Here is a 25,763-nt window from a genome sequence, read left to right as displayed (position 1 = left end):
AAAAGTCAGTGAGTTATTTATACATAATTAGTGATTGTAACCTAGGGAGACAGAGTAGTGTAACAGCAGAGGGTTGGGACAGGCTTTGCAGTAGGTTCTGGTCTTATGTTTGCTATCAGTCTGGGTGCTCAAGTCATGATAAGATGATTCCTACTATACTTGTTATATGAGACTATTGTGTCACATGAAATAATGGATGTGAACTAGGAGACAGCAGTAGTTGAGTGAAAACAAGAAGACTAGACTTACAAGTTGAAAAACGAGTCTAAATCTGCTGAGCGACTATGTGATTTTGACCAAATCACGTAACACCAAGACTTGGTTTCCTGACCTGTAAGTTAGAAAAATAATGCCCATGTCACAGGGCTGTTTTCAGAATTAAATAAATAGCATATAGGAGTACCTGGTCATCTGTAATCTGTAGATGTTGCACGTTGTCAAAATGTACTGAAAAATATAAAAATCCTTATGAATGATACAACCTAAATGCCCTTATGAATAATGGACTATTTTCCCAAACTCAGTATGTGTAAAATTATATTATCCTCTCTTCCCCGCCCCAACCAAGCCTCCTTCTCTTCTGTTGCTTCCTACATCGAGGCTGGTAATCTTAGAATCCTCGTTGGCTCCCCCGTCTCCTTTGCCCTTCACCAAACACCGGAGTCAAACACTAGATTCTGTAGCTTCTCCTTCTCCCACTTAGTCCTGCCTCGAATTCCTATATAGTCCACCGTCAGATTAGGTTGTCTACAATACTTCTGTCATCAGAGTGTTGCTCCCTCTTTCCAGAACCTTCAGTGAATTCCCCGGGCCTTTGGAAGTTCTGCCTTTCTCTAAGGCCTTTTATATTCTCATTCATCCAAGCTTTTTTCTTCTACCTGAACTCCATGTTTCCTGCCCTTGGGCTTTATCCTTCTTGTCACCATGCCTGGTTGCCTCTCCCCTTGTTTTCTTTCTCCTCTCCCTACCTATCCATCTTGGCCCAGTCAAGCCCCACGTCTTCCTTGAAACCCTGTCTTTCACGTTGAGCTAGTTTGTCGGTTGACCTGACCTTCTGCTTGTCTGATTCCTTTTACAGTTGTTGCCCACATCATATAATCAGTGTTTTATTATATTCTGATCCCTCACCCACCACAGTTTTGCCGAAATGGTGGAATTTTGTAATGCATGAGTCAGTCACACAAATCTTTCCCAGCTTGGAAAAATTTTATCATCTAGTCCAAAAGATCTGGCAATTTTTAGTGCCTTCAGTGTTTAGCTTAGTGTGTGTATTGCCTTTACATTATACCATATTTTGCTGTGTATACTGCATTCCTGTGTATACTGCTCGCCCATGGTTTTGACCCAGACTTTCAGAGGAAAAAAATCTTTCATTTTAATTTTTTAATTCAAATTTTCAGTTGTTTACATTTTAGTTGTTTACATTTAGGTACTTATTTTTCTGTATTATAAAGGAATTTTAGCATTTATTTTTTTAACATGTTATGGGACAAGAAATTTTATGTAACAAATAATTACAAAACACAAGAACAGATAACAAGATACAAGAAATTTTATGTACTGGTAACAAATTTATGATATTTACGCATCATAGAAGGCCAAGAACTCTTCGTCATTGCAAGTTTGTCCTAAGTTCAACAAAACCGATTATCGTATTCCAGGGTATTATTTTACATACATTATCATTATTGATTTATGGAGTTACACTTTTAACTCATAAGCATAAATAAAAGAATTTAAAACATTTATATAAATAATGGAATTGGTACTACCCATGTATAATGTGCATCCTTATTTTTCCCTCACAAATTTGGGCAAAAAAGTGTGCATTATACACGGCAAAATATGGTACTTATACTACCTAAAATGATGGTATTTACTTGTTTACTTGTTCATCTTCTATCTCTCTCCACTAGAAGATAAGATTTGTGAGAGTGGGGTCAGTGTTATATCTTAGTGTCTAGCATTTCTATTGTTTGCTCAATACATATTTGTTATGTAAATGGAAAAGTGATTTGAAAAAACATTTTACAGAACACTACAAGCCGAAGTTTTAGTTAAAAATGGATCATGTGTGCGCTGCCAATGCTAAATATTCGTCTGAGCAATGATCAGATGAGGAGGAACCTTCAAAATATGGCTACACTTGAACTTGCACAGACAACAACAGCTATGAGACAAATTACTCCAATGCCTGGGGCCTAGGAAATTTCTTTTTTTAAAAAATCCAATGTTATTAATTTTATTAAAGAAGAAAAAAATTTCAGTTGGCAATGGAGAGGATAATATTTTGTGCAGTAATTTTCTATGAGACTGGGACGTAGCCATCCACAGCGATTTTCAGGGTTGGCGAGGGACTGCTGTAGCATATTCCTGTTTCCTGTTATCACATCACTGTGTCGGGATATGTGCTGTCTTGATTCCCTTTGTACTTTCATGTTCCCTAAGGCTGTGCCATGCAAAGTGCCGGTCCACAGACTGTTAGTGGGTCATGAAGAGATGAGCTTGCTGGATATAAATTAATGCGTATCTTTCCTTCATTGAGAATGTCTTGCTGTGAAAAATACCAGCTAACCTAACCAGGATTCCTGGCGACGTCATGCATCTACATTAGGGCGCGTGCGCCGTATCTTTCTGTGGATCATTGTAGACTGTTCCAGCTGTGCTCATTGGACCACACAGTGAGAAGCACTGCATGGACTGCCTATGACTTAACACCCCAAATAAACCCGGAGCTCTCGTCAAATAGGATGGTTGTTGCGGAGCACATCATAGGGATCCAATGAGAACGTGATGGCTCATTGCACTTTGGCTGGGGAGTACCGTGGCTTCCTCAGTACCCAGATCTCGCCAGTTGTCCCTTCACTCTTTATTTAATTATTCCCCTTGGTGTCTCTGACCTGCAGAACAAAATCTTCATCTACCGGGGGAAGGAGTATGAGAGGCGAGAAGACTTCAGCCTGAGGTTGCTGACCCAGTTCCCCAATGCTGAGAAGATGACCAGTACCACACCCCCAGGAGAGGAAATCAAGTGCTCCCCAAAGCAGTGTATCCTTGCCGTGGGGAGACCTGGCCCAGAGGCTCCGTAACCTGCTACCGCTCCAGCCCAGCAGAGAGACTAAGGGTTCAGTCCCCTCTCTGCACGTTGATATGTCCTATCCTCAGACCAGTCAGTTAACCATTCACACTGGTTCCCATTCTGTGTAAAAGCTTTGGGACACTAATGTCCTTATCTCATGGTTATGAAGTAATTAAAGGACAGAGGTGATGAGCAAATCTTGAATATGAAAAGATATGTTTTATAGCCCTAAGGGGAGCATGAGGCGAACATAGATTTCCTGTTCTGAATTCTGGATTCTGAATAAAGATGTATAGCTCTGTTTTGTAACATATACTGACTTATTGAAAGATCAATTACATGCTTTCTTTAAAAAAAAAAATCAAAGAACTAACACTAATGGCTCCATAACAAAGTTATTTTTAAAACTTTCTAATGTGTTTTATGTGAAAAATAAAGATGTTATAGAATTGAACAGTATTCTAAGAGGTAGATAAGACAGAGCTGGTGTGGCATGGTAGATAAGAAAGAGGGCTCTGGAGGCAAACTGCCTGGGTTCAAGTCCCAAATATAGCATTTGGGTAATACATAAGGGAGCCCCATTTTCAATGTGGTCCTGGCATTTGGTGAAAAGGAATGATCAGTGCAGGTACCATTTCCATCAGTAAAGCAGAAGGAACAGGCGATGCTTTCTGCCCGTGACAGCTTCGTGGCCCAATCCCTTTTCCTTCCTTAACGAGCTCCTCAGACATGCAGTGTTTCACCGTCAAGCCAGTGATGAACCTGCCTCCCAGCTACAAGGATAAACCAGTTCCAGAGCAGATCTTAAAGTAAGTGGATTTTCTTGTTTGTTTTGTAAAACATTTGTCTCTCTCACATACTTTATCTAAAAGTACATCAAAACCAGTCTTCAGTTCATTACAGCTTGGAAGACCTTCTGTTGTCTCAGTCCACTCAGGCTCCTATAACAGAATACCATAGACTGGGTGGCTGATAAACAATGGAAATTTACTTCCCACAGTTCTGGAGGTGGGGAAGTCCAAGATCAAGGCGCCGGCAGATTCGGTGTCTGGTGAGACTCTGCTTCCTGGTTCATAGATGGCTGTATTCTCACTGTGTCTTCATATGGTAGAAGGGTCAAGGGAGCTCTGTGGGGCCTCTTTTATAAAGTCACTAATTCTATTCACGAGGGCTCCACTGTCATGTCCTAATCACCTTTCAAAGGGCCCACCTCCTAATACCATCACATTGGGCATTAGGATTTCAGCCTAGGAATTTGGGGGGCAGGGGACGGGGACGAGGTGGCAGAGCCTACAAACATTTAGACCGTATCAACTGTCCATCCCATTTTCAGTATAAGAGCTTGGTAACTCAAATGAATTTGGTAATTTTGGTTTTTTAAACAGAGGGGAGGAAATTGGGATTTTTTTCATCTTAGGTTTTGGATCCCCTAGCTCTTATTTCCACTCAGAATTCACTAGTCAGTAGTGGCTGTGACCTCATTTTGCCTGGTGAATTGCCCAGTGATTGAAGGCCTACTCCCTTCCCCTGAGAAGCTAAAATGCTAGTAGAACTGTTATAAAACTGTACATATGAGATTACAAGCATGGACATAAACACATATACCTTTTTAAATCATGAGCTGTAGATAATAAAATGAAGATGCGCCGTAAAATCAAATTGTGCGCCAGCGCCATCCTTCATTGTGGAGACTGTCGGTTATGAGATAGCTGACTGACTGAGACGCGATCTATGTAAGATGCGTCCCTGGTTCCATTAAAGTCAGATCTTGTAAGAGAGAAACGACATCATTGCGGCTGTGTGTCTTTCCCCAGCTACTATAGATCCAATGAAGTGCAGCAGTTCCAGTATTCCCGGCCATTCCGGAAAGGAGAAAAGGATCCTGACAATGAATTTGCTGTGAGTTCACCCCTTTTGCCCTCTAAAAAAAAAAGGTAAACTTAACATCCAAAATGATGGCCATCCACCTAACCAGCACATACCACAGAAACGATGGGAGGATGGAGGTTTCACGTGCTTATTACCGAGACAGCAGGCTATCATCTCCTTTGAAAACTCTAGACCCAGAGTCCAGAAACTGGGCTCTGCTCCTAGGCCTGCCGCTACTATGTCTTGGAGCAGGTCACACCCCTCTAGGCCTCAAATTTCCCATCGAGAGGGTGAGAGGGCCCAAGGAGATCATCCCTTTCAGCTTTTTAACATCCAGAATCCTTACATTTTTGGTGAAAATACAGCCTGTTCTCTAAGGAGGCATTGGAGAGTGGAATCTCATTTAACTGAACCAGGGATTTTGCTGTTTTAAACGCCTGGGACCTAACCAACATTTTCCATTTTCCCTCCTTCCACCAGACCATGTGGATTGAAAGGACCACATATACGACCGCATATACCTTTCCCGGGATTCTCAAGTGGTTTGAAGTCAAACAGATGTCAACAGTGAGTCATTTGAAATTGAAACTCAGAAAAATCTTTCTGTCTCCAAATATAATAAGAGCCTTTGTTAAATACCCTCTCCAGTCCTCAGTAGCTCTCTTCTGGCCAGCTTCGTTTTCCAAAAGAGAAATAAAAGACATGCTTGTCTAATAGAACTCCTTTGTAAAACTGATGTTACAACACCAACCCTAAAGGTTACTCACAGTGAATGACTCTTTTATGACCAAATGAGTGTTGTCTCCTCAATGATCCTGCCAGCACCCAAAAACATTTTTGGAATGCCTCCTTTGAGTTTCCTGTCAATCACATTTTTCTCTCTCAGAACCTTCTTTGATTCTGAGCCAATCCTAGACTCTTCCATCTTCATCGCTGCCCCAAACTGCCTGTTTAACGTTTTTAATATTTACTAAAAAATCGGATTTCTTTTTTGCTAGCCCCCCATATTATACCCCGTTGGTATTAATAGTCCCTCATTCATCTCTAGGTTGAAGCTATTGAAAAAGCCCTGTAATTGGCCTCCCTGATTTCACGTTCTGAGCTTCATTTTCCTCAGTGCCGCAGAGTGTGAATTCCGTAGTGAAAACCTAACCATATCATTCTCATGCTTAAAACCTTTCCAGGATGGGTCCCTAGTGCCTAGAGTGTAAAGTTTATACTCCTTAGCATTTTAATATAGGGCCTGTGTGACTCAGCTCTTCTACTTCATCTTCTATGGAATCTACTGGAACTAAACTGCTCAGTCCATGCTGTCTCAACTCTCTGTGACACTGGGTCATTTTCTCTGCTGAAAACACCCTATCACCACTTAGCCTGACTCACTCCTATCCAGATTCAGGTTAGGCAGCAGCTTCTCCGTCTCTGAAACTCCGAGGGCTGGCTTAGATGCCCTTTCTCTGTGCCCATCGCATCCTGCACTTATTTCTAATGAGTTACCTACCACATTCCATGTCTTGAGACCCCACTGAAACCATAAGGTCCTCCCAGCGGTGAATTATATCTTCATCACTTCTGTAACTGTCGTGCACAGCACAGCACTTGGCATAAAATAAGCTTTCAAGAAATAAGTCCTGAACAAATCTGAACTGAAGTTTGATATGTCCCATACCACTAGTGGTAAATTATTATTCTTCAAGTATGAATATGCGTTTTAGACAGAGATTTTTGGAATGAAGTCTGGAGTAGGAGGTCATTGCTGACTGGTAACAGGTAAAATGAAGGAGACAATTTGTCTTGAAACCTGGTTTTGAAGACATCTCCACATGAGGAGCTCTCTCTGAATCCATATTGTATCTTGTTTCATTTTCATCTCAAATTGAACCTAAATATTCTAACACATTCTATTTGTTCTGACTTCTATTAACCACAGAATCTATATGTTTTATATATATGTTATCTAAGTTGCGTTATATGTGGTCTGAATGTATGGTTTCTAAGATCACTTACCTCTTTTCATGGGAGATGCAGCAAACCTCTCGCCAACGAACATTTTTGTTGTGCAGAAGTGTCTTGGATCAGATATCCTGTTACTCTGTTGTCATTGATCCCAAAAATCTCTGAGGAAGTTTTGCCTAAAAACCAATCATCATTAGAGCTACAGTATTTTCTTCTCACAACTTCTGTAGACACGTTGCCCCAAGAAGTAATCGTTACTGTAGTTCCAGTTTTTTAAGTCATCCTTGTATTTTCTAAGGAGATTTTTTAAAGCTTATTTTGTAACTTACCAACGCCATTTCAAATAAGTGTGGTATCCTAAGAAATATAACCTTGACCAGGAAAACCTCACTCTTCTATGCTTCATGGGAATTGTATGCCTTTTGAGGGGAATACTTGGGCGTTTTTCAGCTTTGGCTGTGGAGCTCACCACGTGCCCTTCCTCTCCCACGTTCTCTGTCACAGGAAGAAATCAGCCCTCTGGAGAACGCCATTGAAACCATGGAACTGACCAATGAGAAAATCAGCAACTGTGTTCAGCAGCATGCCTGGGACCGGGCCCTCTCTGTGCATCCTCTGTCCATGTTGCTCAGTGGCATCGTAGACCCGGCTGTCATGGGGGGATACTCCAACTATGAAAAGGTGGGCTGGGTCCCTGGGAGCCCACCTGACTCTGAGGTTTAGGTGTCTCCGTACCTTTCTCTGTGGCATTGTGCAGCCAGTAGATTCGTTTCTTCTCACCTCTCTGAGAGATTTTCACTCTCCCTTTTTTATGACTGGGCAGATGAAATTAATGAAAAGCTTGTCCCCAGCATCACACCTGCTGGAGACCCTCGGCAGTCCAGCCAGAGTTAGGCCACTGCCTGGGAAAGAGTCACTGACAGAGCAACCCATTATACCATACCCGGTTGATGCACCTGCTATTCCTCTCACACTCTCCAGCTCCCCTGGGAGATAGAAAGCATATGGGTGGGCCCCACAACCGAGGATACTCTGGAAGTGAAGCACCATGTGTCGGAAACACAGAGCCATGCTGTGTGGACAACTTGCCATTAGGAATCTGCACCCTGACTTGGTGGGCCGGAGGTTGTTATGGACAAAGGCTGGCCCTCGCTCTACAATTAAATTACCTAGTCAACTAAGTTATTCTGGAAAAACAGGAAACATGTGAATGCATTTCATAGGGTTTGGATGTAGCCCCATTTAAAATGAAGGTGGTGCAGTTAGTAAATAAAGTTCAGTTACGTATAATTAATAGAGGTAGGATTTTTAAATTGTTAGGTAAATTTTTCAGTGGCTAAATAATTTTGGAGTCCTCTTTTTGAATACAAATAGACATTTGGCTAGTATGCCCCTGTGGAGTAGCCTGGAGAATGAGTGGAAAGAAAAGGAGATGGATGGGAAGGGCAAGCGGACGATAAGTGGGCTCATTCTCTTGGGATGAGCCCACAATGTCCTGGGAAGACCAGGGACTTTAGAATCAGTCACTGCTATGACCCAATCCTTGTTTCCCCTACTGTGTGCCCTTGGGCTAGATACTTAACCTCTCTGAGCTCCTGATTTCTCATCTGAAAAAAGTAAGGAAAGTACATAACTCATAGGAGTGACCTGAGGCTTAAGGGAGACATCCTTGTATGATGCATAAAGAACATCATACAATGCTTGCCATGTAGTTGAGGCTTGATCAGTGTCAGCTTTCTTCCTACCTCCTTCTGTCTACTTGGAAGGAATATGTGACTTGAACATTTTTCCTGAGTGGTGTCACAGTGCTCTGTACCACTGCTACAGTAACCTTCTCTGGGAAGGACTCAACACCAGAGATAAATTCTAGTTTGCCCATGTTGGGTTTCGGTCATAATTTCCAGTGTTACAATGGAATTCAATACAAAACTTGGATCCAAAGCATGATGCTGTCTTTTAATATTATAATGATCTCAATGTGTATTTTTTCCCATAAGCTATCTGATACTAATTTTGATGTGGTTTTTTTTCCCAAGTATTAATTTTTTTCAGAATGCCCCTACACTCAGATTCATATATGCCAATATCTGTGGATATCATATAACTTCGTATGAATTTGTTTTTCCATTGTGATCGTCTTCTAATTAAAATGGGGGGGGGGCGAGAAAAAGGAAAGGCAGGACATATAAAGAAATATATTTCAGGACCTTTAGCTTGAAATATGACATTATATTTTTAATTAATATGTCTGACTTTGTACATTTCTAAACACAAGAAATAGGGGAAACCCAGTGATTACCATGACCTATTGTAATCAATAGGGGAGCCCACCATTACCTACCTGATTCAGGTGACCTATTTTAAGGTAGCCCTTTAATCATTGCCTGAATGATAAGAACACAGGAGCCGTTTGCTGGAATTCATCAGCCCTTTCTATTGTGAGGCAGGACTCTGCAACAGAAATTGATTTGGGGTACTCTGATGTACCCGGACTCACTTGCATTTTATCACTTATCAAAAAATGTTTTAACTTACAAAAATTGAAACTGCTTGTACTTGAAAGGTAAAGGTGGATGCAGATTTAAGCAACTACTACTTTCCCATTTATATTAACAGTCCTTTTAAATATGCATCTGGCTAAAAAATGAGCTGCTTTGAAGAGGTACCATCCTGCTTCCTTTTGGTGATATCTTGGTCTACGTCTATTTATTACTCAGATGTGTTTGTTTGTCAGGTCTGCCATAATAAAGTACGACCAACAGGCTGGCTTAAAACAAAAGGAAGGTATTGTCTCTCAGATCTGGAGTCCAGCAGTCGGAAATCAAGGTGTCAGCAGGGTTGGTTCCCTCTGAGGGCTGTGAAGAAGGATCTGCCCCCTGCCTCTCTCCTCTTTCCGGGCGGGTTGCTGGCCATCTCTGGCCTTCCTTGCCTTGTAGACGACTGTCTTCTTGTGTCTCTTCGCATGGTGTTCTCTCTGAGTGCATGTGTCTGTCTCCACAGATCGATCCCCTTTTTATAAGGACACCGATGAGATTGGATTAGGGGTCCATCCTACTTCCGTGTGACCTCATCTTAATTAATTACATCTGCACCAGCCCTATTTCCAGCTAAAGTCCCATCCTGAGGTGCTGGGACTTAGGACTTCCGACACGTGAATTTACAGAGGGCAAGGGATGATACAGTTCAACCTGTAATGTCTTACCACGAGGCAGAGAGTTTGCACGTATTCTGTTCTCCACACAAAATGGCCCAATCACTTTTATAACTGTTGTTCCATCCTGTAGTTTCAGGAACTCTTGGCTTTCGTATAATGGGGTGGCTTTCCTAGTAGTGGAGCAGAAGAGAGAGGGGGAGCTTTGAAGGCTAGTCCTTGAAAGCACTCTCAGAAATGAAGGTGAAGGTACAGGGAGAAAATACATAACTCCCATTGTGAACTCCGATTGGAAATGTTCATGCCAGACTTCTGTTTTCTCTCCTAATGAATCCTGACTTTTAAAACGACCTCCTATGTGACACCTATATTTATAGTGTGAGTTTGGGTTTTCTTTCCCTATTATAGGGCCTCAGCTATGGCGACCATCCTAACATTCTATGGAATGCAACCTGCATTTCATATTTTCAAAACATTTTCACATCTATATCTCAAGTTGTCTTCAAAATGACCTTTTGCATGGGTTGTCTTCAAAATGACCTTTTGCATGGGTGATTAGTAAGAAAGTGCAGATATTAATCTTCACTTAATATGGGCAAAAATTGTGATATAGCCTGTGTCACGTAGTAGAGCTGAAAAACTATCAGCCCCATCACCAACTATTAAATTTTTGCTCTTTCCTTTATAATAGCGATATATTTAATCTAATGAGTATCTTTTAGATATTGTCATTCAGTCTTTTGTTCGTTCTTTGGGGAAGTTATTTTAATGAATGATGTTCTGCTCTGCTGATGATTATTGTGTGTGTGTGTGTATGTGTGTGTGTGAGAGAGAGAGAGAGAGAAATTATTGAGAATATACAATATACTCTTGCTTGGAACTTCATGATTCCAGAAAGACCACAAAATTGCACATACCTTGAATTATTCACTTCAGTATAACGGCTATCCCAGGAAAGGACTGAATATTTCCTTAGTTGTTACTGGTTTATCAGCTAGAACAGAAGACATTTTTCACCGTCCCCGTCTTCCCTCCCGTCCTTTGGGATCAAATGCACAGACAGGTATATGTTCTAATTAATATGCTCTGCTTTTAGGCTTTTTTTACAGAGAAGTACTTGCAGGAACATCCTGAAGACCAGGAGAAGATTGAGCTGCTAAAGCGACTGATAGCATTACAGGTATGCTTCTCGCAAGCTGTGTCCCCGGACAGCTGCCACACTGCTCTGCACAGGCAGCCACAGTGCATGGGTCCAGGGTATTCTCGTGCCTTAAATCTACAAGCCCATTGTGAGGGTTACTTTTCTTTCTTTTTTTAACCCTTGAAATCACAGCCTTTCTGTGTGTTTGTTTGGCAAAGCAACCTAGGAATCACATTCCGTTCGACTGCACAGTGATGAGAGAGGCCTTCTTAGAGGGGAGAGTCAAGTTCCTGGCCCATGTTTCACCTGAGAGACGTTGGCCTCACTAGTTCTCTCTCACTTGTTTCTCTCTCTCACTAGTTCAGTGAACAGTGGGACAAAATACAGCCATCCAGTTCAGGCTTACACCTATCAGTCACTCACCCACAGAAATGCCCCCAGACTCAGGTGGGTTTGCCTCCTCCAACAGTTCTTCCCAATTTAAGGCCTGTTGAGGTCCTAGGTGTATGTATTTCTCTGCATCGTTGACCCAAGCGTTCCAGCTCCCAAGCCTGACACTGACAAGTAGCTTTCTCATCTGATACGGGCTGTGTCTGCCTGCTTCCCTGCCCATCACTGCCACCCATCCTTCCCCAACCTCCAAATGTGAATTACCCCTCTTCTTAAACTGCATTTCATTCTTCCCATGTTCTTTTTTCCAGATGCCTCTGCTGACAGAGGGGATCCGCATCCATGGGGAGAAGCTGACGGAGCAGCTTAAGCCATTGCACAACCGGTTGTCCTCTTGCTTCCAGGAACTCAAGGAGAAAGTGGAAAAGCTCTATGGGGTTATAACTCTGGTAGGCTTTGTCTTAATAGCCTAGAAGCTTTTTCTAGTCTCTGTTACCTTTTATGATATTGACCAGATGCCAAAGGAGTCAAAATAGCATAGCTTAGGCGTGAAAATACCTGGGGTAAGTCAGAGAAGTCATTGTCTGCCTTTGATGACCTTCAACCATCCTTGTGCTAGATGAGGATTCTCTAACTTGAATGACCCCCAGAACTACCTAGAAGGCTGGGTCACGGCCCCAGGGTTTCTGATTCAATAGGTCTGGGGCAGGGCCCGAGAATTTGCATTTCTGACATGCTCCCAGATGCTGGTGCTACTGCTGGTCCTGGCCCGCACCAACTTTATTTTGATGCAAATCTGACACTTTTCACACCTTTGAAGGGGAGAAAGAATTGCGAAGTACATTTTATAATGCATGTAGCTGATTTCATAATTTTTGAGAGTTCTAACACATTTCTCACAGCTAATTTTCTTTTTCAATCCTAAGAAGTTGGGTAGAGGGGTGCATGTGCTAACCTTTTCTCTCCAACAGTTCATTGGATGCTTGGTTTCAGATTTATTTATCTGCTCTTTTTAAAATGGGTTCACCCTGCTCTCTTTATTCTTGGAACCCAGGAATTTCAAATTCTCTCTCCTCATATCAATGCTCTGCATTTCTTTTCATTTACTCTTCTCCCCTACTCCCATACCTCCATCTCCACTACATTTTTCTCCAGAACATCTTTTTGATCATCTCTTTCGGTCATCCAAGTGTTCAGTCATGCATTCCTAAGAATTTACCTCTTAACCTACAGCCAGTGAAGCGTTTTCTTATAGGAACATTTGTCTTTTACACAAGTTTCTAAATGGCAGCCTTCCACCTCATGAGTTTAGTTTTTATTAGACCTAGGTCAACATTAGCATGTAAATTTGATATGGTGGCATATGGGGATAATCAAGTCTATTGGAGATATTGCTCATGAAAGTAGCTCAATGTTACTTTACTTCCTAAGATTCACCAGGTTGAGTGTCATGTCTATAGTTTCAAGCTAAAACTTTTCTATTCAGCCAGTGTTCCATTTTTCAAATGCCTGAAAGAAGCTAAGCTGAAGAAGCAATAGAGCTTTGCTATTTTATTGGTGTGTAACGAACATCTTGGTTTTTTCCTCTCTCATGTGGCTGGCAGCAAATTTTGGTGAATTTTTCTTTAGTCTTAGAAGCAAGGTAGGTTTAACCTAAGTTGTGTCTATTGCTCAGAATATAAGTATTGGCAGTATTTGCAACTGAGGCAGCACAGGCACCAACCAATCAGAATGGGGTGCCAGCCAATGCAAATGGGCATGAGCCACAGATGAACAGGGGGTCTGCACCCGGTCTTATGGGCTGTATCCCAGGCCAGCTAACCATGAGCGGTCTTGTGTTCTCCAGCCATCCAACTTGACCGAGAGGAAGCAAAGCCGCACGGGGTCCATTGTGTTACCCTACATCATGTCATCTACGCTGCGGAGATTGTCCATCACCTCGGTGACGTCTGTGATTTCTTCCTCTTCTAACTCATCTGATAATGCCCCTTCCAGACCAGGATCTGATGGGTAAGGGTTTGATCTGTCATTGTCATGAGGGGTGAGGTAACTCCTTAGTAACGTTTGCCTTTGGTCACCAAAGTGAGACTTGGTCAGTGTAGATACCTCATCCTCATAAGAGAAATAATTCAGAGTTCATGGGTTATTCTCATTGTCTCTCTCATGAGGACTATCATTCACATGATAAGTTATGAAAAATGCAAAGAAAAATCATCCATAAACCTATCACATCCTAGCACTCACTTGATCACATCCTGATTTATTTTTTTTAATTTTTTTGTTAGTTTCAGGTGTACAAAAGAACAATGATTAGACATTCACACCCCCTCACAAAGTGATAACCCCAACAAGTCTACTGTCCATCTGATACCGTACAGAGCTGTTACAATACCATTGACTGTACTCCCTATTTATTGAAGCTATATCATTATTTCTAAACAAATCATCATAAAAGTTTATTTTAAATTTAATACAAACATTTAGCTTGTATCAATTTAAATGCATTTGTATTATTAAGAATTGTAGCAAACATATGTGCACATGGACGTATAGCTTTGATTATTTAGGATGCATTCTCAGATTACTTCTTAGCCTTTTGGTGAAGAGCAAGTGTAGGATGCATTTCCAGAAATATATATTACTTAGTCAGAAGATGAGATTTTTTGCAATTCTTGATGTATCAAATGCCAACATGCAATGCCATATGGAATATATGAGTAGTTATATAATGTTCATCACATATTCACCCATATTAAATATTTGTACCATTTTTAAATCTTTTGAATTCTTAAATATGAAATAATACCTGATTCGTTTGTTTATTTTTTCTCTTCTATGGTTTTTTCATGTCATACAGAGATACCTTTCTGGAAAGCCTAGAAGTTCTGTTCTGTTCAGTAACTACTTTCTTAAACAAACTCTGTCCCAATGAAAAAAGAAAAGTTTTGAAGTAGCTGTTGAAAATTAGACACCATAATTGCTGATACAGTAAAGCAGTAAACAGACAGCAGGTGAATGGGGTCCTCTTTATGTCATAACCTCAGATAAGGGAGGTTACTGCTCTTGCCCAGATTTCCCCAGTAAGTAAGAAGTCATTGATAATATTTTTCTAACATTTAATCAGGATGTTTCTTTAAAGAAGCTCAAACTCATTCACACCTGATCTTGATTCTCCTATTACCAGTGTTTTGTCACAATATTCATTAAAACTTTCATGGTGATGATGGGCGTGCCATCTACAAAGGGTCAATTCATTGTCGGCAGGAAGTAGAATGTATCCATCCTGTCTGGCAAATGGGAGGCTAAAACACAAAGAGAATTACTTTATGAAACAGTGCATTGTGCTAAGAGGAGCCATGAGGAATTACCCATCAGGCCAAATGAGTACCTGCTTACAGCACCAGCAAAGCAGGGGCTCCAAACCAAATTTTTTTCTTAGATTATTCTTTACTATTTCAGGAAAGTCATTGAAGTTGTCATTATAAGAAAATAAATACCACAGACACTGTGGGACCACACTATAGTTATTTAATGGTTTAGTATCGTTCATTATTAAGCCCTAGTGAAACATCTTTGACTGTCCATCTTGTGACACAGTTATTGCTCTTCATTCTCAGTTTCTCAAGGAAAGTAATAATTGGTCCAGTAGAGTCTTGAGTGGTTTTTTTTGTTGTTGTTTATTTCTGTGACCAATTACTATTTGAGGTGATTTATTTTTTTGTTTGATTTGGCTTGGTTGGTTTTAAGGATAATTAGGGTCTTTTTTAAATTTAGTTCTATGATATATTTTTTTAAATTAGTACAGATTTAAGATAAATTATAGTGAGTGGCTTCCCATTAAATATACTAACAATTGGAAAGAGCCAAAATATTGAAAATTCAGACATATAATCTCTTTTTAAAATGTGAGAAAAGGTGATTGAGAAAAGGAGAGAATAATTTGAAATAAGAAAAAGAAGCTGTAGCCTAGAAGCATTTCCCACTGTGACTCCACGGGTTCCTTAAACCGACCTCCTTAGAACAATTTCATCCTATATCTTCACAGAAGAAGGCAAGAATATTTTGTAGCAAAGGGGACTTAGAGCATTAAAAGGCTTAAAATGACTTAAGAAGCGTGTCAACCGAATACACTGAGTGAATCTTGTTTGGGTCCTGATTCAAACAAGCCACTTACAAGAAAAAAATTATGAGACAATCAGGAAATTTGAACACTGATTGGATATTTGATGAAATTAAAGAATTACTCATTTTTTAGGAATGACGATGGAACTGTAGTTATGTTAGGAAGATGAGTTATTGTCTTATAGAGATATGCACTGAAATACTTACAGATGAGATGATAGGACATCTAGAAATCGCTTCTAACTAATCCACTGGGGGGTGAGAATGTGACTGGTATATATAAGAAACAAGGTTGGCCGTGAGTTGATCATTGTTGATGCCGAGTGATATATGTATAGGAGTTTACATTCTCTCCATTTTTTTGTATGTTTGATATTTTCTATAATGTAAAAATGTCTTTGCCCAGTTATCCCCTCCAAATATCTCACTTAAAGATTTCTGTATTTAATAACTAGTGACACTAAATTTTTAAAAATTATTTGGACTTCTTTTTTCATGAAACATCTGTTTATATCCTTTGACAAGTTTAAAAAATTGAGGTACTCATATTTTTCTTTTTACTTGTAAAATTCTCGTATATTAAAGATATTTGCCATCTAAAATATGTACAGCAAATAGTTTTAGTTTATTCATGAAGCTTTCTGCTGAACAGAAGCTTTAAATTTTTAAATACTAAGAGCTGATAGGTGTTTTCATATTGTCTTATTCATACCAAAGATTTTCGGCATTTTTACAGGCTTTATTTTTTACAGCAGTTTTAGGTTCACAGCAAAATTACTCAAAGCACAGAGATTTCCCATGTACCCCTGCCCCACACATCATCATCCTGAGCAGAGTGGTGCATTTGTTATCACTAGTGAACCCACGTGGACACATCGTTATCACCCAGAGTCCATGGTTTACATTAGGGTCACTCTTAAGTGTTGCACATTCTGAATTTTGATAAATCTATGGTGATATGTATTCATTGTAGAATAATTTCACTCTCCTAAAGGTCTCCTCTGTCTGTGCTCTGCCTATCCATCCCGCCAAACGTTTTATTTGTATGGAGCAAAACCTACCAATTTTTAATCAAACCAGGGCTTATTAAATACCCATTTAGAAGCTGTAAGCAAAGCCCATCATAAAGATATATATTTTTTAAAACCTTTTTTTTTTTTAATTTTGTCATATTTGTTTCCTTTCTCTCTGTCTCTGTCTCTCCCCCGACTCCTTACCCCACTGTACCACTTGAGAGTAGGTAGCATATATCATTCTATAAGAACAGGCAGATTGTCTTATCACCACCTACTACAATATAGCCTATAAATTCAGGAAATTTAGCATTGACACAATGCTTTAAGCTACAACCCATATTCCAGTTTTGTCAGTTGTCCCAATAATGTCTTGTATAGCAATTTTTGGTACACGATCCAATCAAAATCACATATTGTATTTAGCCATGTTTCTTTGTTCTTTATTCTGAAATAGTTTTCCTAGCCTTTCCTTGTCTTTCATAATATTGACATTTTTTATTATTATGGAATTTCTATAATATGGAAATATAATAAGGAAATATAATTATTTTATGGAATTTCCCTTTATTTGGGTTTGTCTGAAGTTTCTTCATGCTTAGGATTCATTTTTTATTATTATGGAATTTCTATAATACGGAAATATAATATGGAAATATAGTTATTTTATGGAATTTCCCTTCATTTGGGTTTGTCTGAAGTTTCTTCATGCTTAGGATTCAGGTTATACATTTTTGTGTGAAGTTGTGTTCTTTTGCAGTATCATATTCAGAAGCACATTATGTCCATTTGTCTCTTATTGGTGATATTAATTGATCATGTGGTTAAGGTTTTGTCCATCTTCTTTTCTGCATAGTTACTATTCTTCCCTTTGTGAGTAATAAATAATTTATGGGGAGAAATTTTGAGATTCTCCTGTTTTGCATAAACCCTTCCTCTCTATACAGAGCATCTAATCATGATTCTTGAGTCAACGTTTACTACCGTGCTTGAAAATCTTTTGTAATTAAGAAACATTTAAGGAGTACTGTTATATGATAGGCATTTTATATAGGCATATTATATTTTGTGGTAACCGTACAAGGCAGGTACTATTATTATCCCCATTTTACAGATAAGGAAACTGAGGTATGACAAGGTTATCTGCCCAAGGTCACCCAACAAGTAAGTTTAGGTAGGATTTGAACATGGCTGTCTGGCTCCAAAGCATGTGCTGTTTGTTATCCCCAACATAAAGCTGCCTATTCATCTTTTACTGTATGAATTCTGTCTTTGCATGTATGTTTAATAAGGCCTTCTCTTCCTAGGATAAGATATTCACTAATATTTTTTCCCATACTTGGACTGGTCTTATTTCTGTACGTGCATGAGATGTTCAGTTGGCAGCTGGACATTCAGATTTAGAACCTGAGCAGGAAGGTCAAGATTAGGTGGAAGAGTCATCTTCCTGGTCTTTATGGAGTAACGTTTGACTGTCAGTGTTTTGTCATTTGTCTGTGTTCTTGACTGATAGGTCAATCCTGGAGCCACTTCTGGAGCGCAGGGCCTCGTCAGGTGCCAGGGTTGAAGATCTGTCCCTCAAAGAGGACAGTGAGAACCGGATCAGCAAGTTCAAGAGAAAAGAATGGAACCTGAGCAAGTCCCAGGTCATTGCAGAGAAAGCACCAGAACCGGATCTGATGGTAAAGAGAGAGAGAGAGAGAGAACAAAATCATCAAAGGGTTTCCAGTGCATTCCCTGTAGCCAGACATACCACCATTCACTTCCCAGCTCTGAGTCACTAGACGCAAGCCTGCCTGTGGCTTCCTCAGGATCAGCAGCCTGTGGTAGTGTCAGATCTCAGACTGTACTAAGAAAAGCACGTACAGAGAACCTGAGTCTCTAAATCAATAATGGCACAAGATCTTGTACCCACAATGTAAACAATGTGGGTTGACACTTGAAGTTGTGGTTCTCACCACCATGTTCCATGAGTCACTCCAAATATTGTCGTTTCTCTCCTTTTAACTTAAAAAAATGAAAGGTACTTTTTTGTTCCATAGCCACATCAAGTTGTTAAGTGTGGCAAGACCAGCTTTCCCTGAGAATCAGGGTGGCTCCTTTCCAAGCTAAATGACGCAATCCAGCTGTGGTCAAAATCAAGTCCGCAGCCCTCCAGAAAATAATCTATGGTTCAGGGATTGCCTTTTAGTGTCTTTGCAAGGGTGCCCACCACATGATAATATGGTAAGCTTAAAAATGGCTCCTGGAATTATGCCCTTTGACAAGTTTCTGCTCAACAGACAAGTTTGTTCTGAGCATTGATGAGCTCAGCCTTCCTCACCATAAGAACGTTTTTCTGTGTTTCCCCCACCCCCATACTAGAGCCCATCCAGAAAAGGACAAAGGCCAAAGAGTCTCCAGATCGACAATCAGCTGACACCGTTTCAGGGTTCTTCACCTCCTCCATCAACCCCCTTGAGCCCACCTCCACTGACTCCTAAAGCTACCAGGACCCTAAGTAAGTTTTACTATATATAAATCCCTTCTAAGGAATGCAGTATGTTAAGTTCAATTCAGTGGTAGTGAGTATAATACAGTTAAGACTAGAGTTTGGCAAGGACTCCTCAGGTTTGCCAAGACTCATTCAACTTTTCTTCATACTGATCCAAAGGCTCTCCTTCCCCCTTTTTCAATTATGACAGGATAAATGAGGTAGATCTGTATGAGGACCAGATAGAATGCAAGTACCTTATGAACTATTGAGCAGATAGCCCTGTACCTTATATAGAGAGGAGTCTAAAATAAGGACAAGAAGTAGACCCACTCTGTAAACTACTTACAGGCAGACTTGGGGAATCAGCATCACAAGGTACCCTTGGTACAAAAGAATACTGGAGGACGAAATCATCCTTCCAAATGGGAGACAATAGTCAACCAAGTGTTAGAGATAATCAGGCAAGTTTTCCTAGAGGAAGTGAATATTGCACCCTTTAAATGATAATACTAAGACGATTCAGTTAAATGTAACCAATATTTATTGACCATCTATTATACGACCGACATTTTTTCCTAAGCATTTGGGATACATCAGAGAATAGAGTAAATACCTAAGTCCTAGAAAATGTTCTCATCTTCAGCTTCATAGTAAAAACCCTGGACAGAAATGGAATTTTTACTTCAGAAATTCTTGTGAGGCCTTCTGGTGAGCGAAGGGTGCTACATTTGTCGCCAGGGATAAGAAGGCTTTTTCATTCTGTCCCCAGAAACCGTAGAGTCTGAGCTCAGCAATTTGATTGCCCGGGTTGGTTCAGGTGTTACCATGGCAAGCAGAAGTTTCTTGAGATGCTTTGATGCATTCTTCTCTCTGGATTCATCCACTTTGTATCATTTCCAGGTTCCCCGTCTTTGCAGACAGATGGGCTGATGAGTGCTACTGTGCCACCGCCCCCTCCCCCCAAAAGCAGCCAGAGGAACTCCACAGAGGTAGGGGAACCACGGCGGACACACTGGGGCCAGAGAACACCACTCATGGGAATGAAGCTTTGGATTTTCCAAGCTTTTTAGTAGGCAGCTTTTTCTGTAGATTTGTCACTCTAAGTGATTCTTGGTTTATTCCTAAAACCCATAAAACCAGAAAAGGGCAGCTTTTTAATGGGAAGGAACAATCTGCAAGTAGGCCTTTTCATCAGAGGGAAGGTCGAGCTTTTCTCTGTGCCTCACCCTGGGAACAGGTGGGTGAAATCAGAAGCGAGTTCTGGTTTACATTTGAAGCATTTACTTCTTCTGAGTGAGGGACGACTATTCTGGAATGGCCTCTGAGGGCTTTCCTTCACTCATTCAACAAATAACTTACTGAATGCCTGCTTTATGTGCGCCAAGTACCCAAGTGTTGGGGATTGAGCAGCGTTGCTGTATATCAGATTAACTCAAGGCTCACAAGAGAGGATACATCAGTCTCGTTTCCCTTTTCACCTGGCAAATGCTGGACAAACTCGGATCAGTTAGAAGCTAAAGCAGGATGTCGGAAATGAGGAGGAGAATGCAGAATAGGGAAGAAAGATAAGACTCATTTCTCCTTTCATGTGTCTCTCCCTCAGATCGCTCCCCCACTACCTGTGCGAAGAGAAGCCAAAGTCCCACCCCCACCACCTCCCAAAGTTCGGAAATCTGGCGTCCTTTCTTCTGACCCTGGATCCCAATAAGAATTTTGTTCTCCCTCTGAACCTCAAAGGACCGTGGACACCTAGCGGATGCCTGAGAACTGGCCTCCAGGAGGCAGTGTCCTCTTTGCAGCAGGCCCCACTGCTGACTGCTTTTCTGACCCTCTGGGATGAGGGTCACCCACTCGAAACTGGTTTTGTGCTTTCGAAAGCTTCTATTTGATCAATGCCTGAGGCCATGCGACATCTTCAGTCCACATAAAACATCAGAATTGGCTATGTCCTGTGCTTTTATCAAAGGAGAGAGCTCCTTCGCCGTTATTAAATTTCCACCTCCAGCGCAGAGCCCCCCCAGGCCTTCGAAAGCCTGGATAAGTCTTCTGTGGTCGTGGTTGTGGAGCAACCCCAAGAACCCACTCTTTAGACAGATGTCTTGCTTTGCTTCTGAAAAGCTGTGCTTGAGGCATAGTTTTCTCATGTGGACATACGCTGTCCCGTATAACACATTGGGAGAGACCGATGTCAAGTACTTTGGTAGCAGAAATAATCATAACTTTCTAATGTCTACTGTGTCTCCTTTGAGGAAAAGAACATCTTCTAATGAAGATTGGCTACTTTCGAGGATGAATGGCTGTCATTATTGAAAATCATGGACTCCAATGACCCCTGAGCTCCTCCATCCCCCCACTCGCACCCACTTGTGGCATGGGGAAGCTGTCCCTGCCCCTTCTGGTGGTCCCTACACTCCGACTAACGGCCCTCACTACACAGCAGTCAGTCCTTCCTACTGTGGACTCCTTTGAGGCTCTCTGTTCTGCACATACAGTGTTTTGTCCTGTTACCTCCTCCGAACTCAAATCACTGGATATAAGGGACTTAGAAGCCCGAGTTCAACAGCTTCTCTTCCAGACCCCATTTGGATGGCGCGTCAGCCCCTGTCTACATCCTGTTTTTACCCTGGAAAATACAGTGCAATATTTTCCTTTGATTATTTATTCCTCTTGATTGGGGATTTAATTTGATTACGTGTTTATGGTACTAATGTCAGTACTCCTTTCAGAAGAAAAAATGGCGGTGATTGAGCTGATCAAATATAACCTACACACATGTAAACAGCCATACCAGGTTACAGACGTTTTGAGCCGGAAGGACCTTAAAAGTCATACAAACGACCTCCTCGTTTTGTAGATAAGGAAATTGAGGTTAATACAGAAAATCCTACTACAGGTTCTTACTAATAACCCAGCTTGCCGTACCCAGATAACGCTTAGATCTAAAAGACAACCCTGACAAACTCTTTGATTCCTACCCTTTGTTGGAACAACAGTGGAAATGGCCCAGATATTTTTATATTACTTAGGGGGTAATGGCAAGTAGACACCTTTTTGACGGTGGATCCCCCAGGTCAACATGTCAGGGGCTCACCAGGGTCTCTTCCACAGCCTGGCCCAGTCCCTTTCCTCTGAGGCAAAGAGAGAGAGAGAGTTCACCTCTGGGGATTTGGGTTTGCTTGGCTGCCTCTGTGTGTGTGTGCCTGTCTGACCACCCCTCTTTTAGGAGAGACATATTAATTCATTACAAGGTCAGGGAAGTAAAACCTCTGAGATGTGTCCTATGTTCCTCGAGAAATGAGTATGCGTATTTAAAAGTGGTGAGGAAAAGTTTAGTCTTCACCCGACCTAGGAGAACCTGCAATGTGGTGTCATGGAAAGAACCTCCTGGGCTTTGGAAGGAAGCTCGTTTGGTTTCAGATCATCCCAGCTATGGCATCTATTAACTTTGTAAACTCTTGCAAATGATTTGAAATTTTCTGAGCTTTCGTTTCTTCACCTTTCAAAATGGCCATCATCCCTACCACACAGGTTGTTGTGCGTTTCAAATGAGACCATATATGTCAAGGAGTCGGTACTCACCAAATAGTCCTTTCTTTTCTCTGCTCGACCAGAGTAACATCTGAACTGTTAGGAGCATTACTGATATTCCTTTTTTTTTTAAGATAATTTAAATGTGCATGTCATTTCGTTGTGTACATACAGTCCCTCTCCAAAAGATGACATCTTTTAGAGCCTTTTACATAATTATTTATGACTAGAGACACAGTGTTAATAAGAACTGAAGAGGATTTTAAGTGGAGACAACTCAAGAGAATGAAGGGAGAGAATAAAGAGAAGGAACAGAAAGGCTGTGCAGGGCTTACACAGAACCTGGGTTCACTTGTGAGCAGTTGCTCCGCAGAATGGCTGGAGGAGACGCCAATGCTTTACCCAGTTATCGGGCTGCCATTAAAATAGAAAGATATAAGCTGGGTCATGAAAGAAACCAAACCTCAAATATGTCCCTTCAGAGCAGTAGATGCTAGTTCTGCAGTCTGGTCTTTGATCAGAGGCTGGGGACACCTGACACACCCATATCTGGTACCTTCTCTTTTTGAAATATATTTTTTCATATGATTTCCTCTCCACATTAATGGAAATACCAGGTCTGTCCTTCCTGAACACAGGACTCCAGGTAACGTTGTGAATATTAGATTACAGGGGACGTTGGACATCTCCTTGAGAAGCCATTGGATAGGAAAGAGTCATATTTGACAAAACATCACGGATATTGTGTGTCCTGAAGTCACAGAGGGAGACTGCAAAGAAATGTCTTATGATTAAAAGGAGAGATGTGAGGCGGGGAATAAAAAGAGAAAGAACTGGCCTTTATGTTCCTTGAGAAGAACTCTAGAGTATTGAAAGACGCTGAAATTAGCCCCCACATTGTTACAACCTTTATGAATATTGGTTTGGGACATATTTTTAAATCCTTCTTTCTCTGTCCTGGTGACTCATCTTGCTCTGAGATTTTTTTGTTTTCAAGAGTTGTTTCATTCAACATATATTAAGCTCTTACTAAATGCCCGATGCCGTACAGGACCTTCGGAATGTGGCAGCTCAGTGTGGTCAGTGGGAACAGCCAGTATGCAGACTGTGGGATGGGAAAGTGAGTAGGAGTAGAGGAGAGTGAAATCCTAAATAAATAAGGCGACTGGGCCATGGCTAGCCTCCCCCTCCACCTTCACACCTTCACTCCAGAATGTCAGTCATTTTTTCCTACTGGGGAGACAATTAAAAACTGCAAACCCCTAAGACAAAACAAGAGCTAAAGCAGGATTTGAGATAACAATTTACCTTGGTTAACTCTTTCTGAGCTGCAAGAGTCCTTCCCCTCTAGTCACCCCCCAGAGCATGGGTAATTTCTTATTGTAAAATTGAGATGTAACTTTCATACAAGTAAGTGTACAAATCTTAGATGTACAGATGGATGAAATTTTACATTGGTGTACACTCATGTCGTCCCTCTTCAGATCCAGACATAGATGACTTCCAGCACCTCAGAAGGTTCCCTCGTGTTCATACTGTCATTTTGGAAATGGTATTTAGAAGCCCTTCAAATTTGTTGCTTTCTTCCTCTCACTTCTCAGGTATAATGAGAAGGGGAGGAAAGCCCTGCCATCAACACAAAACAATACGGTGTACCTTTTGGCAAGTGAATTTGTAGTTAGTCCCTGGACCTCAATTTCCTTATGTAAAAAAAAAAAAAAATATATATATATATATATATATATATATATATATATATATATGAATATGAATGAAAGCTACGGCTGAAAGGATTCTAAAAGTCATGGAGCCAGGCTGAATGAAAGAGTCAGATGGAAACTTAAGTTTCTGTAGGATTTTAGGTTAATGCACCATGACCAAGTGGGATTTTTTTAAAATTAAGATTGAGAAAGGTAAGTTCCTCTTTGGGTAGGTTGAGAGTGGAACCATCAGTTCTAATCTGCAAAGGAAAAAGATAGTTTTCCCTTCAGGTTGATGATTTCAGGCTGATTCTTATAATCCAGCCATAGCTGGTCTCCAGTATATGCTGCCCAAACTCATCTATTAGTCATATTTGGGGAGTTGTTCATCCAAACTTTGTCAAAAGCTCTATTACCATGATTTTGTGAACTATTTGGGTTTCCAACATGGGCAGTTAGGAAGATATGCATTGAAGCAGAAAAATTTTGTTCAGATTTGCTGTTATTTATTTTTTAAATTAAAAATGGCAATGTATTTTAAAGTTTATTGTGTGTTTAGTGTATTATTACCTGTATATTAATGACATGGAATAATGCCTGAACTTTTTCTTATTGATAACTGCTTCATGACACATCACACCCAGAGTGCCTTCTGGCCTCCTTTCATTACAGGTCCTGTTAATTTAAACTTGTACTGTGGGGTCATACAGTCATCTTTGCCTACAAGCAATAAAACCTGCAAATTATTTGGTTCTTCCTCTGCCCCCATCTCTCTATCCATCCCTTTCACATCTGAGCTGACTGGTTTTCTGATAATAAGTCATTTGCTGCAATAGGTTCTATTTCTTCATTCATTCATTCACAGATGTACAAAACAACGTAATAATTAGACATTTACCCCCCTCATAAAGTGATAACCTCCCCCAACCTACTACCCCTCTGACATTTTATACAGCTGTTACAATACCATTGATTCTATTCCCTATGCTGTACTTTATAACCCGTGAATATATATATTATATGTTAATATATAATATATATTTATATTAATATATACTATATATTATATATATACTAATATATGTTATGTATGTATATATATATATATATATATATATTATTTTACATCAGCTTCAGGTGTACAGCAGTGGTCAGGCATCTACAGAATCTATGATGTGATCCCCCTGTTAAGGCCAGTGACCATCTGGCACCCCACATAATCTATACAACATTATCGATTATATTCCCCATACTGTATTTCATATTCCCATGACTATTACGTGACTACTAATTTGTACTTTCTAATCCCTTCAAGGTGTATTTCTTAAACTCCCTGCA

The 25,763-nt window shown here is 40.6% G+C and overlaps 1 protein-coding gene across 1 annotated transcript in view; it reads left to right on the top strand.

Moving 5' to 3' along the window:
- Positions 1 to 24,203, top strand: part of DOCK5 (dedicator of cytokinesis 5) — a 186,050-nt gene extending 161,847 nt beyond the window's left edge. The window contains exons 41-52 of the mRNA XM_033134262.1: positions 2,907 to 3,048; positions 3,807 to 3,888; positions 4,894 to 4,978; positions 5,429 to 5,515; positions 7,409 to 7,585; positions 11,152 to 11,235; positions 11,898 to 12,035; positions 13,433 to 13,596; positions 18,235 to 18,403; positions 19,086 to 19,221; positions 20,098 to 20,186; positions 20,801 to 24,203. Of these exons, the coding sequence (XP_032990153.1) occupies positions 2,907 to 3,048; positions 3,807 to 3,888; positions 4,894 to 4,978; positions 5,429 to 5,515; positions 7,409 to 7,585; positions 11,152 to 11,235; positions 11,898 to 12,035; positions 13,433 to 13,596; positions 18,235 to 18,403; positions 19,086 to 19,221; positions 20,098 to 20,186; positions 20,801 to 20,905 (1,458 nt within the window). The 3' untranslated portion in view covers positions 20,906 to 24,203. The remainder of the gene's footprint in view (positions 1 to 2,906; positions 3,049 to 3,806; positions 3,889 to 4,893; positions 4,979 to 5,428; positions 5,516 to 7,408; positions 7,586 to 11,151; positions 11,236 to 11,897; positions 12,036 to 13,432; positions 13,597 to 18,234; positions 18,404 to 19,085; positions 19,222 to 20,097; positions 20,187 to 20,800) is intronic.
- The last annotated feature ends 1,560 nt before the right edge of the window (positions 24,204 to 25,763 follow it).

This window comes from Rhinolophus ferrumequinum, chromosome 18 (assembly GCF_004115265.2).
Source record: "Rhinolophus ferrumequinum isolate MPI-CBG mRhiFer1 chromosome 18, mRhiFer1_v1.p, whole genome shotgun sequence".
NCBI lineage: Eukaryota > Metazoa > Chordata > Mammalia > Chiroptera > Rhinolophidae > Rhinolophus > Rhinolophus ferrumequinum.
The sequence above is the reverse complement of the archived record's forward strand: the minus strand, read 5'-3'. Positions and strand labels throughout refer to the sequence as shown.